This window comes from Vulpes vulpes, chromosome 1 (genome assembly GCF_048418805.1).
Source record: "Vulpes vulpes isolate BD-2025 chromosome 1, VulVul3, whole genome shotgun sequence".
NCBI lineage: Eukaryota > Metazoa > Chordata > Mammalia > Carnivora > Canidae > Vulpes > Vulpes vulpes.
Genome location: NC_132780.1, coordinates 22,109,113 through 22,122,185, shown reverse-complemented (window position 1 = coordinate 22,122,185; position 13,073 = coordinate 22,109,113). Strand labels below are relative to the sequence as shown.

General features: G+C 44.5%; 1 protein-coding gene across 1 annotated transcript in view; it reads right to left on the bottom strand.

Annotated features, from left to right (window-relative positions):
- LOC112911926 (uncharacterized) overlaps positions 1 to 10,274 on the bottom strand; it is a 31,753-nt gene extending 21,479 nt beyond the window's left edge. The window contains 4 exon segments of the mRNA XM_072747578.1: positions 4,834 to 5,006; positions 5,009 to 6,301; positions 7,512 to 7,638; positions 9,747 to 10,274. Coding sequence (XP_072603679.1) covers positions 4,834 to 5,006; positions 5,009 to 6,301; positions 7,512 to 7,638; positions 9,747 to 9,953 — 1,800 coding nt within the window. The 5' untranslated portion in view covers positions 9,954 to 10,274.
- Positions 10,275 to 13,073: the final 2,799 nt, after the last annotated feature.

The window sequence follows — 13,073 nt, the reverse complement described above, 5'->3', positions numbered from 1 at the left end:
GGGCGTGATCCTGGAATCTCAGGATCAAGTCCCGCGTCGGGCTCCCTGCATGGAACCTGCTTCTCCCTCTGCCTGTGTCTCTGCCTCTCTCTGTGTCTCTCAAGAATACATAAATAAATAAAATCTTTTAAGAAAAATAAGTAATGAGGATTTCAATTCAAAATAACGAAACACAAAATATGTGAAAAATAGAGTTGTTGGGATGAATAACAAATGGACACAACTAGCTATGAATTAAGGAGAAGAGGATGCTTTAAAAATCTTAAAACATTTTTTTAAAAAATAAGGGACAAAAAAAATAAGGGACATGAACATAGAATCTATGAATAAGGAAAATTTAGTGAGACAGAAATACTTAGAACAGAATAACTCATAACTAGCCACATTAAAATGCTTTATCACAGAATAAGGAAAATCTTGCAAGTTGACAACAGGAAAAAATAAATCACTTTAGAACAATCAGATCAAGCCATGAATTTTGGTCAGAACAGTTGGGTGCAGGTCTAGAAAAATAGCTCTTAAAAATGAAGAAACAACCTTTAATTCAATATCATTTTTCTATGCAATATATTCAGCCAAAATGTCCAAAACTAAGCTATTATGCTAAATAAGTCACAAAAGGACAAATGTATCATTCCTTTTATATGAGGTTCTTAGAGTAGTCAAATTCATAGTAGAGATAGAAACTAGGCTTCCAGGAGTTGGGAGAGTGAAGTTGGGAAAATCGTGTTTAATGATAGAAAAATATGTTCAGTTGGAGGGAAGATGAAATTCTGAAGATGGATGGTGATGTACCTAACCGTATGTGATGGTTGATTTTGTGGGTCTACTGGGTTAGACCATGGCATCCAGATATTTGTTGAGACATTATTCCGGATGTTTCTTTCAAGTGTTTTTTTTTTTTTTAATTAACATTTAAGTAAGTAGACTTTGAGTAAAACAGATTATCCTCAATTATGAGAGCAGGTTTCATCCACTCAAAGGAATTAACAGAAAGCAGTAACCTAAATAAACCAGAAGGAATTCTGTCTGCTGACTGCTTTGGGCTTGCCCTGTAATTCTTCCCTGGGTCTCCAGTCCACCCACCAGGTTACCCTGAAGATTTTGGGCTTGCTAAGCCAACATACTCATGTCACCCGATACTTTAAAATAAATCTCTCTATATACATATGTATATGTACATGCACACACCACTAGTGTGGTCCTGCTTTTCCTGCATAATTCTAATATGCAACAGAACTGAATGCTTAAAAGTGATTAATGCTTACAAGCATTACAAGTGAATGCTTACAGTGATTTTATCACTATAAAAACAATGAACTATTTATAACGTTTCTAAGAAATTTTATGATGCAAAAACAAACCCTGAAGACACTAAAAAAAAGTGTTCAAGTAAAAAGAGGAAATTCTAGAACAATGCTTTGGTAGATATTTGGGTAGAAGGCAGATGGTTCATAAAGTTTTATTGGCAATCACTTCATATGTAGCTGAGCTTAAATTTGACTTAGCTTAAACTTCACTTTCTTACTTTACTCTTTGCTCAGTCATTGTCTACACTTAAAAGTACTTTGTTTAAATGTGATATAGTTCTAATACTCAAATACATAATTGCTTATTCTTGGGCGTACCAAAACTTTTTTGTTGGTGTTTCTTATTATAACATTATAGCCAAATGGAGAGTTCTTATCAAATTCCCCAAATCCCATGAGATAATTTTATAGTTTTGTATAATTATTCACAACCACACAAATTGATAGATTATTTTATGTCCTAAAGAGAATTTACTTGCTGTAGTAGAATCTATTAGCAGGCAAGATCAAGGGAAATTATACATTAAGTTAGGGAAGTGTTGGGACGCCTGGGTGGCTCAGCGGTTGAGCGTCTGCCTTCAGCCCAGGGCCTGATCCTGGAGACCCGGGATTGAGTCCCACGTCAGGCTCCCTGCATAGAACCTGCTTCTCCCTCTGCCTGTGTCTCTGCCTTTCTCTGTGTCTTTCATGAATAAATAAAATCTCAACAACAACAAAAAGTGTTAGGGAAGTGTCAAAAAAGAAGCAAAGTGAGAGTTCACCATTCCACTGAGGGATCTGCCTGCATGGAAGGGGGGCAGGTCCATAAGTAAATCAATTGCTATATTTTTTAGCTTTAACATGAATCCCTTGAAACTTAGTTTAGCCCCACTAAAATATATTCTCATACAAGATTACGTGCTAGCAAATATCTAGACAAGAAATGGACTGGAAAATAGACTCAAGGGAGACAGTGTGCAACTGCTTCATGGTGATTTTCGTTTGCTATTTTGTGAAGATTTATATTTAAGAAAGACACCAACTCCTTTCCTAGTCCTAAATCTTGAAGAAAACAATCAAAGCAATGAAAAGGACTATGGAATTGTATATATGAAAACAAGGGATGTATACAGTATACAATATTATCAAAATTGAATGAGATGGCAGTCCTCAAAATGTGGTCTTGTGCACAGTAACAACAGTATCAACTGGGAACTTGTTAGAAATGTGGATTCTCCTCTCAACTTTTTAAAAGATTTTATTTGTTTCTTCATGAGAGAGAGAGAGAGAGAGAGAGGCAGAGACATAGGCAGAGGGAGAAGCAGGCTCCATGCAGGAAGCGCAATGTGGGACTCGATCCCGGGACTCCGTAATCACACCCTGAGCCAAAGGCAGATGCTCAACCGCTGAGCCACCTAGATGTCCCCTCCTTCCAACTTCTGACTCAATGAGAACCTCTGGGGGTAGAACCCAGCTATCTGTGTTCATGGGATTCTGATGGAAGCTAAAATTTGAGAAGTACAGCAAAAGAAAACCAAAAATAATGTAAGGACATTGGACATAAGAAAAATATTTGAGCTTAAAGTTTTGGTGCTAACACTTCAGTGTATCCTGAAAATTTTGAGTTAACAAATGATTATCTCCCAGAGCAATACCAATTCTTTATATGAAAGAAAGGGAGGGGGATAGAGCAGTATTTCTGGCAATGGCCAAAAGGTGGAAACAACTGACATATCTATTGACAGATGAATGGATCACAAGGTTTAAATATATATACAATGAAATATTATTCAGTTTTACAAAAGAAGGAAAGTGTCATACATATTATTACAACATGAATGAACCCTACAAATGTTCTTAAATGAGCCAGACACCAAAGGACAAATATTGTAGGATTTCACATACATGACGTATCTAGAATATGAAAATTCACAGAAACGGAAAGTATAATACAGATTACAAAAGCTGGAGATGGGGAACTGTTTACTGTGTAGAGTTTCTACTTGGAATGATAAACAACTTCTGGAAATAGTGGTGATGGTAATATGACATTGTGAATGTATGTAAGGCCATTACATTTTACATTGAGAAATAGTTGAAAGGGTGAATTTTATGTTAAATATATTTTATCATGTTAAGAGAAAACTGTCAGGGGCACCTGGGTGGCTCAGTCAGTTGAGCATCTGACTCCTGATTTCAGCTCAGGTCATAATTGAACCCTGTGCTGGGCTCTCTGCTCAGTGGAGAGCTGCTTGAGATTCTCTCTTTATCTCTCCCACTGCCCCTCCTCTTGCTCTCTCTCTAAAATAATTTTTTTTTTTTAAGATTTTTATTTGAGAGAGAGAGCACCAACAGGGGGAGCAGCAGAGGGAGAGGGAGAGGGAGAAGCAGGCTCCTTGCTGAGGAGGGAGACTGATCCAGGGCTCAATCCCAGGACCCAGGGGTCATGACCTGTGCCAAAGGCAGAAGCTTAACTGACTGAGCCACCCAGATGACCTAAATAAATAAATCTTTAAAAAAAACCCAAGGTTACTAAAAACAAGGAAATTGTCACAACCATGAGGAGTTTAAGGAGACATGAGGGCTAAATGTAATATAATATCCCAGAAGGGATCCTGAACGGAAAATGGATTTTGGTAAAAAAACTAAGGAAATCTCAGTCAAGCATGACTTTTGTTATTAATAATGTGTGAATATTCATTTATCAATTGCATGAAACATACTATATTGGTATAATGTGTTAACAGTAGGGAAAACGGGGGATGGGGTAAATGAGAACTCCCTGTAGTATCTTAGTAATTTTTCTCTAAGTCTAAAATTAACTGTCAAACAAAACAAAATATAAAATAAAATAAAATAAAACTGTCTATTGAAATAATTAGATAATAAAGAAGTAAAATTCACTTTGCCAAAAAAAGCAATAAAGTACATAAAAAGATAGTATCGCTAATTATGGAAATGCAGATTAAAATAAGACTATGACACACTTTTTAAAATTTTAAAACCACTGGCTATACCTATCATCAACAAAGATATGTTCCAAATGGGATTCTTACATACAGCTGGTGGGAGTATAAAATGGCACCTTCACACTGGAAATCAATTTGGCCATTTCTTAAAACGTTAAATATTCATCTCTAGCAACACTCCATCCTCAGGTATTTATGAATGTTCACAGTAGTCCTGGCAATAGGTAAACACTAGAAACAACTTACATGTCTATTAATAGATAAACATATTGTGGTATATACAGTCACTGCAATCTGCTCAGCAATAAAAAGGAATGAACACAATAGGGGTAAATCCCAAGATAGCCATGCAAGGATATACTTTAGGATTTCATTTATGTAAAAATAGAATGAAAAGCAGCCATACAAAAGTATACTGTAGGATTCCAAACACAAAAATTAAAGAAATGCAAATTAGTGTAAAATGACATAAATCACCAGATTCGCCCACATTCACTGCACTCATAAGGCATTTCACCATTGTTGCAAATTCAACTTTGAGTTTATCGAGGCCAGTTGTAAGTAAAGATGTCCTATTCGCAGTTCTCATAAGGACTCACATCAGTGTGAACTCTCTGTTGTGTAACGAGGCTGGAGTTGTACCACAAAAACTTCCCACATTGGCTGCAATAATAAGGCCTTTCTCTACTGTGATTTGTCTGATGTCTAATGAATGTGGAGTTGTAACTAAAGGATTTCCTACATTGTTGCACCCATCAGGCCTTTCTCCAGTGTGAGTTCTCTGGTGTCTAATGAGTGTGAAGCGGTACCTAAAGAATTTCCCACATTTGTCACATTCATAAGGCCTTTCTCCAGTGTGAACTCTCTGATGAATAATGAGTGAGGAGCTGTCCATAAAGAATTTCCCACATTCTCTGCACTCATAAGCCCTTACTCCAGTGTGGATTTTCTGGTGCTCTACAAGTTTATGTTTGCGGCTGAAAGCTTTCCCACATTCAGCGCACTTGTAAGGTCTCTCTCCAGTGTGGATTTTCTGGTGTTCAACAACTTTGTCTTTGCGGCTGAAGGCTTTCCCACATTCTCTGCACTCATAAGGCTTTTCACCACTGTGGATTTTCTGATGCTCAACAAGTTTATGTTTGCGGGTGAAAGCTTTTCCACATTCACTGCACTCATATGGCCTTTCACCAGTGTGAACTCTCTGATGTCTAATAAGTGTAGAACGATTCCTAAAAAATTTTCCACATTCACTGCAGCCATAAGGTCTTTCTCCTGTGTGGATTTTCTGGTGACCAACAAGTTGGGATAGTCTAAGGAAACCCTTCCCACATTGGCTACACTCAAAAGGCCTCAGCCTGGTGTGAATACCCCGATGGTCACTGAGGCCAGGTATCTGTGTAAAGAATCCTCTACATTTTGGATTCTCATAAAGCTGATCTTCATCGTGGCCTATCTGGTGCTGATGGAGGTGGGACTTTCTAAGGAAGGCCTTCTCACATTCTCTTTGCTCATAAAGCTTTCCTCCAGTGTGAATTTTCTCATGTTTAACAAACATACGTTTATGACTGAAGGTTTTCCTACATCGTGTACACTTGTAGTAATTCTGTTCATTTTGAAAGGCTTCTCCACCTGCCATGTCCCAGTGTGGCTTTCCTACAACATGAGGAACCTGTTCTTGCAGGAGGCCTGAGCTGGCTGGGAAGTGCTTCCCATCTTCCCTGCATGTAAACGTCATTCCTGTCATGTGACCTCTGTAGTTCTTCCCAAGTGAAGACCTCCCCTCATCACTTTTGGAAAGTTTCTCTCTAATTTGATGCTTTTGGTTCTCGTAAGGCTCTTCCTCACAAGTATACAGGCCTTGCCCAGGGTGTGTTCCATCATGCTCAGCCAAGTGCAAAAGGTCTTTCAGGAGCAGGCCACATGTCTCACAGGGCTGGGCCTTCTGGATGGATGGGCCTGGCTTCGGAGTCCTGACCTGTGATGTTCCTGCAGAAACACCTTGTTCTGAAGGTGCCCCCTCATCCTGGGCTCTGTGCAAACAACCTGGAAGCAGAGAAATGCTGGTAAAGTGCATATTGACTCTTTGAGGAGGCAGTCCCATAGGAATGTCAGACACACCCAGGGACAAGGCCATGGGCCTGCTGATGGGCAAGGGGGCCTGGAGATGGTGAGAGGAAGGCCTGCTGTGCAGAGCTCAGCCTGGCAAGCTCCCATGATGAGAGAGCCCTGACTCTGGGGAAGGACCTGAAGGTGGGGGAAGTGCAGGGATGAGAAGCAGGCTCCCCAACTCCCTCCCCTGCCAATGACTTTCAACAAGGCCATAGCTGCCGGTGACTAGTGAGCACTGATACAAGACTGGGTCCAGACACAGGAGTGTGTGATTGCAACACAGCAGCTGGTGTTCAAAGACTATTTAAAAATATATGCAGCCAAAAAAAAAAAAAAAAATATATATATATATATATATGCCATCAAGATACCTTAGAGTAGGTCATATATCAAGTGTACTGCAAAGGGAACAAGAAGGGAAGGATGACAGAGGAAAGCCACAAAAGTGGGGGAGGTGGGGAATGCAAGTTTAGAAATGATGACAGGAAAAAAAAAAAGGTAGAAATTTGGTATGACTACTGTCCCTGGCATCATATAATGGTGAATCCAGCTTGGACAATACACCCATTCCCAGCTACCAAGCCCCAGGGCCATTTCTTATTGCCATTGATGGGGAGATGTCCACACTGTCAGGCACCCCGGCTTCTCCCACTTCCTCAAGATGAGCATTTACAATGGACCTGAAACAGGCCAACCTAGGTGAAACATAGGAAAAGGGAGTAGACGGCATGCCCCCAGAGTGATCCAACACACAACATCCCACATTCTAAAACCAAAAAAACTTCAGAGGAGGATCTTGCAGAATCAGTGATCTCTATAAATAGAGACCATGTTGGTGGCTGAAATTTCTGGCACAGGCATGCCCCAAAAAATGTCAGCAAGGAAGAGGAAAGCATTGAGCACAGAGGCTCCATGCTTCTGAACAGAATAACCCATCCAATGATGAATAAGACCATTGGGATTTCTCAGACAAACTTGGAGCAGAAGCACACCAGGCCCAGACCTGGTTCCCATAAAGGTACACTAGAAAACCAGAAGGGAATTGCTGACCACGATGTGCTTGTGGGAAAGACAGAGCTACCTCCTGGGAAAGGGAAAAACCAGTGCCCAGCCCTGGACATTGGAGTGGGTGTGAGGGCCTTACCTAGTGATGACAAAAGTGCAAAGTTCTCCAGCATCACACTGTGGTATAGGCTTCTCTGAGCCTCATCAAGGAGTCCCCATTCCTCCTGGGAGAAATGTATGGCCACATCTGTGAAAACCACAAGCCCCTGCCAAAATGGGGAGTTCAATCAAAGTGCAGTGTTTCTCCAGGATCTTCAGTACCACTCCCTACCCCACTTCCATCTCCTCCTTGCCCTCCACCCCAACTTCCCAATGTGAAGGAGACACAAGGTCTTGTGGTACTGCTGCCTGTCTCTCCTCACTGCCACTGATCACCATGTGCAGAAAAGCACCACCTCGGTTCTGGCATGCAGTGAGGGCTCTCTCTCTTTTATCAGTAAATTATGCTCTGGTTCCCCAGATCTTGCCTCCTGGACAACAAAACTTGAATTTATCTCTCTCCCATAAGCACCCCACCACAGGACCTGGAGTCAAACATTCTACTCCTCTTCACCTGCACATCATTCTGGTCTGAACCTCTCTACATATCTGGTCCCTCTGCTTCTGCAACCCAGTTACTGAGACCCACCAGCCCACTCTGTAGATAAGTCTATGGCTTCCCAACACAGCATGGTGCATATGGAATCCAGGTAGTATTTTGCAAATGGAATCAGCAGCCTATTTTGTCCCATCCTGCCCCAGAAACCCAAGTTCCCTAGCAGGAGAGACCACCAGGGTCCCTTTGCAGTTCTCCCCACCTGATCCTGCCACCTGTAACACATTCACCCTCCCAAATCTAACATCAGTACCTCTTGGACGCTTGGGGCTCTGCTATGTTCACTACATATGCTATCCTACAAGCAGTGACAAACAGCCTATGTTTACCTGACCCACATTTGAAGCCTGGCTACACCGAACTCCCCACCCCAGGCCTAGCAATGCTCCTGGCTGATCTGTATATATATATATAAAGAAATTTTTTTTTAAGATTTTATTTATTTGCTCATAAGACACACACACACAGACAGAGACACAGGCAGAAGGAGAAGCAGGCTCCATGCAGGGAGCCGGACGTGGGTCTCAATCCCCAGTCTCCAGGATCACACCCTGGTCTGAAGGTGGCGCTAAACCACTGAGCCACCGAGGGTTGCCCACCTGGCTGATCTGTTTTAACTTCAACTGATCTACCAGCCTGAATGAAACAATACAGGTCTGACCAGAGTCCCCACAAAACACTGACGAGTCCAAGGGAAGATAATGTGCCCTGCCCTCCTGAGCTCACTGACATCAGACCTCCCTCATGGAGATGCTTCAACATCTATCTTATATCCTTGATCCTTTGGAATCCTTCCAGACTCCTCACCTTTATCATTCAGGCACACCCCCCACCCTACAGCCACACTGCTTTCTCATCTGTCTTTGTGACATCCACTGCCACCATCCAGGCTCCCAAAAGAGATCCAACTCTCAACCTCCTTCCCCTTCCCACCTCCACAATCTAACGAAGCCCCCTCTGGAAGCTGAGGCACAGCGACACTTCAGTCCACACCCTGGCCATTATGTTGTGGCTGTCAGCAACCTGTATGCCTCCTCTGAACTCCAGACCTGTGTGTCCACCTGCCGTCTGGGCATGTCTACTTGGGAGTCTCTTGAACATCTGTGACATCAGCAAAATCTGACGTCCTTTTCCCTCTGAAAAATCCCTCTGCCTACTGACTTCCCCATCTCAACTAATAGAACCTCCAAATTTCCAGAGAAAGCCAAAAGCCTTGGGGCTATCTCTGACTCCCCCTCCCATCACACCTCCTGGTGCCCTCACTTATCACATCACTAAACGTGGGCATCTCTGTGCAGAAGGCATCCAGAAGGCACCCAGTCCTCTATGTCCATAGCCACTACGCCCTGTCCAGCCATCAGCGACACTCACCTACACTATAACAGGAGCTCCCTTTCAGGTCACTATTCCCACCTTCACTCCAGCCTCTCCTCCACACTGCAGCTAGACATAAACTGTTAAACCCTGGATGTGATTACCAGGCTCCTCTGCTCCAAACCTTCTCTAGCTCCTACTTCCTTCAAATTAGAGGCCCACGACCTCAGGTTATAACTGTGGATCTGGTAACTCTATGCCCCTGCCCTGGAACACTCCTGCCCAATATCCCATATTCCCACCATGCCTAAGAGCCTTGCAGTTCCCTGAGCATTCCAACTCACTTTCACCCCCATTATTTGAACATTCTGGAACCTGTGCCCAGGATACCCTTCCACATCTTACCCTATCAGTTGTCAGAAATGGGAAACGCTCCATAGAATCCAGGGCTGAGTTCAAAACCCTGGGTTTTGGTGAGACCACAGGAACTTCAGACTCAAGGGAGGGAGAAGAGCACGTGAACATTCTCAGGACACCACCATTCTTTATATGGGACTGGCAAAACCAACATGGTGATAACTGGGGTGGATGAAGGTCTGTTACATCCTCCATTCACCTGTACAGGGTCCATAAGCATTTCTGCAAATGCCATGGGAATCTGTGGGAAGAGGGAGGCCATGAAAAAGGGGCAACCATGGTAGGATCCTACGGACTGAACTGGACCACCACCAACCCCTGCCCTGCCCTGGAGCAAACTGATCTTGGCCTGGTAACCTAAGATTTCAGACCCTCTGACTTCAGTGCCACTCTTACCAGCTGTGTGACTTTGCAGGACTGAGCCTCCTGATCCTCAATTTCTTTCCTGTAAAATGGGGTTAACAATGGCCCCCACCTCAGAGCTGATAGCAGTATTAAACATAATTAATACACACGACCTGGCAGCCATACTATCCACAGGATTAACAATTCCGTATGTTTTCAGTGCCAATAAAGGGATAGGGTTTTAGAAATGTGGGTCCATATTATGCCTGCTTTTCAAAGTTTTCAGAAGATGTGATATATAAAATTCTACTGGTAGCAAATACCACATATAAATTTTGCAACTTTATAGTATTACCATGCTTAATTTATTGAATGAATTCATTTCTAGTTGCCTATGTGTACACATTTAGATGAATATTGGTTACTTAATGTCTTAATAAATGTTTCATACATCCTGAATTTAATGAATGGTAGAGAGAGTCTGAGTATGCAGCTTAGCTATCTCTTCCTTTCAGCAAACAAACCTACCTGCTACATAATTCCCTGAAGGGCACTTGCAGGACCCCTTATTGTAGCACTCCCTCCTTCCTCTTGCCCTCAAGGGTGGAAGAGAAGATGTCTGGAATGTCTGGAACGTTCTGGAACACGTCTGCTCCCCAAACCTGGCTATTTCTTTTGTCTCACACAGATGGTCTCCAAGGAGAAGCTGACTTGCAGGGCTGAAAGTCTAGAATTCCATCTCCACCGAGGCCAGCAAACTTACTACACCCAGGCATTCTTTCCTAGACACAGGCCAGAATACCTTCTATGTTAGGTACTCTTCTTTATGGTGGGAGCGTTGAGGATACTGAATCCCCTACACACTCAAAGCCTCAGTCCTCCTGACACTCGCCACAGCCCATCAGGAATAAGAATCTGAAGACTCCTTTCTTGATGTGGTCCTCATGCTCTGGTGCAGTCCACACCCTTCACAACTCTGACAGCACAGCCCCCTTCCCCGCCCTCCAGATATCTACGTCCATATACTATACGTCATGCCTCCACTCTGAGACAACTTAGCATCAACACGTCCAAAATCAAGCTCAGGATCTCCCGATACCTGGTCCCTGGGCTCGCTTCCCCACCTCCATCCTTTCAGATGCTCGGGTCTTGACATGGCCCTTCACTCCCTACATTTGCTCATATGTGTATGTGATGCAGCAGGAAGTACTGTCCGCTCCGCTGTCGAACTCCACGCCTAAGCTCATCGTGTCTCCCTCTCCCGCCAGCGCCCGGGTCCAGCCTCCACTACAACTCCTCCGGAGAGGCCTGCAGTGTCTCCTTGGCAGTCTCCCCTCCCCGCCATTCCCCGTCCAGCTCTTCCCTATCTTAAACTTTTGAGTCTGGGCATACCCCGCCCCTCCTCGCCTCCCTGCGACCTCCAGCTGGCCCCGGCTGCCCACGCCGCCTCACCCTCTGTTACCGGCACAAACAGGGGGGCCCTGGTCCCCTCATCCCCCCGGCCCGACTCAGGAGCACCTGCGGGCCTCCCGCCCCCGACTCAGGAGCACCTGCAGGCTCCCCTGGACCGCCTCCCCGAGGGCCTGGCTGGGGGTAGCTGAGCGGGCGCCCGTCCATCCGGGCTGCGGCGCTCCGGGCGGCGGGGACGGCGCTGAGGGTCCACGGTTCAGCACCCACCTGAGGCGGCTTCATCCGCGCAGGCTCCGCTTCCTACCAGTGGGAAGAGCGGGACGGGGAGCGGCGAGCGACTGGGCGGGGACGAGGGCATCTGGAAGCCGCCTCCGCGGCGGGAACGATTCCCCCCGCGCTTCCCATTCACTTAGTCAAGACTCGAGACGCCTTCCACAAGAGAACTGGCGGATGAACTACAGAAGAGCGGGACGCCGCCCGAAGTCCCTCCCCCGCGATGCGCAGGCACAGAAACCACTCTCGGCTAAGCCTCGCAGTCTGGGCTGTCTCCCCCTCTGCCGCCGCCGTACGGCCTTCTGGGTAGTGTAGTTACCGCGCCCGTTACAGCACAGACTCAAACGTAGGTCGTTCCTGACGGAAGAAAAAGGCCCGGCGAGTATGAGGAGCTCTGGGAAATGGAGTTCCAGGTTCTAAAGGGGGCGGTGTCCTGATGATCCTTAAAGGGCCAATACCCAGCTTTCCTCTGAGTGCAGCATAGAGCCCGTCACAACAATGTCCAGAGACGTGTTGTTACAGATTCCGTGAATCGCAGCACATTTCCAAAATCCTGCACATAGGAAGGGACATAGCATACCATGTTATTCGCCATCCCCTCGTATCTCTCAGCTATCGTGTTGCTTACCAAAGACGTATACACTGACGCTTTGGTGTCCTTTTTATGGGCTTAATAGTTTCAATAAGAAAAGCCTCCAGGGCGGCCTGGCTCAGCTGGTTAAGGGTGGACTCTTGAATTCAGCTTAGGTCCTGATCTCAGGATGGTAAAATCCAGCCCTGCCTAGGGACCCATGCTCAGCATGCAGTCTGCTTGGGATTCTCCCCCTCAGCCCCCTATTAAATCAATCGATTAGAAGTAAGGGAGGAAGAAAAGGAATGAAAGGAAAAGCCTCTAGACAGCCCTGTGATGGGAACTTGCAGGAGGGGTGGAAGGAAGCCCTGAAGTCATTAGAAAGGGTGACCATGGGCGTCTGATTCCCACAGAAAATATTTTTCCTGCCTGTATAGTCTGTAATAATAATCCTAGAGAATAATACTCTTATTAGGATATTACTGTATATCTGAGGTATGTTCCATTTCTTTTAAGAATCTGAAACGTATCTGAAGTAAAGACTTACCACATGCCAACCTCTATCTGAAGTGTACGGCTTTCTGATAAATTGGCCACGTGTGCAAAGGGGCATCTTATCCCTGAGATAAAGATCTGAGTATCCATAATCTCATTTCTTTGCTGGTTAGTGATTATCATTTCATCTGTAATTGTAGCACAGGGAGTTGAGATTATCC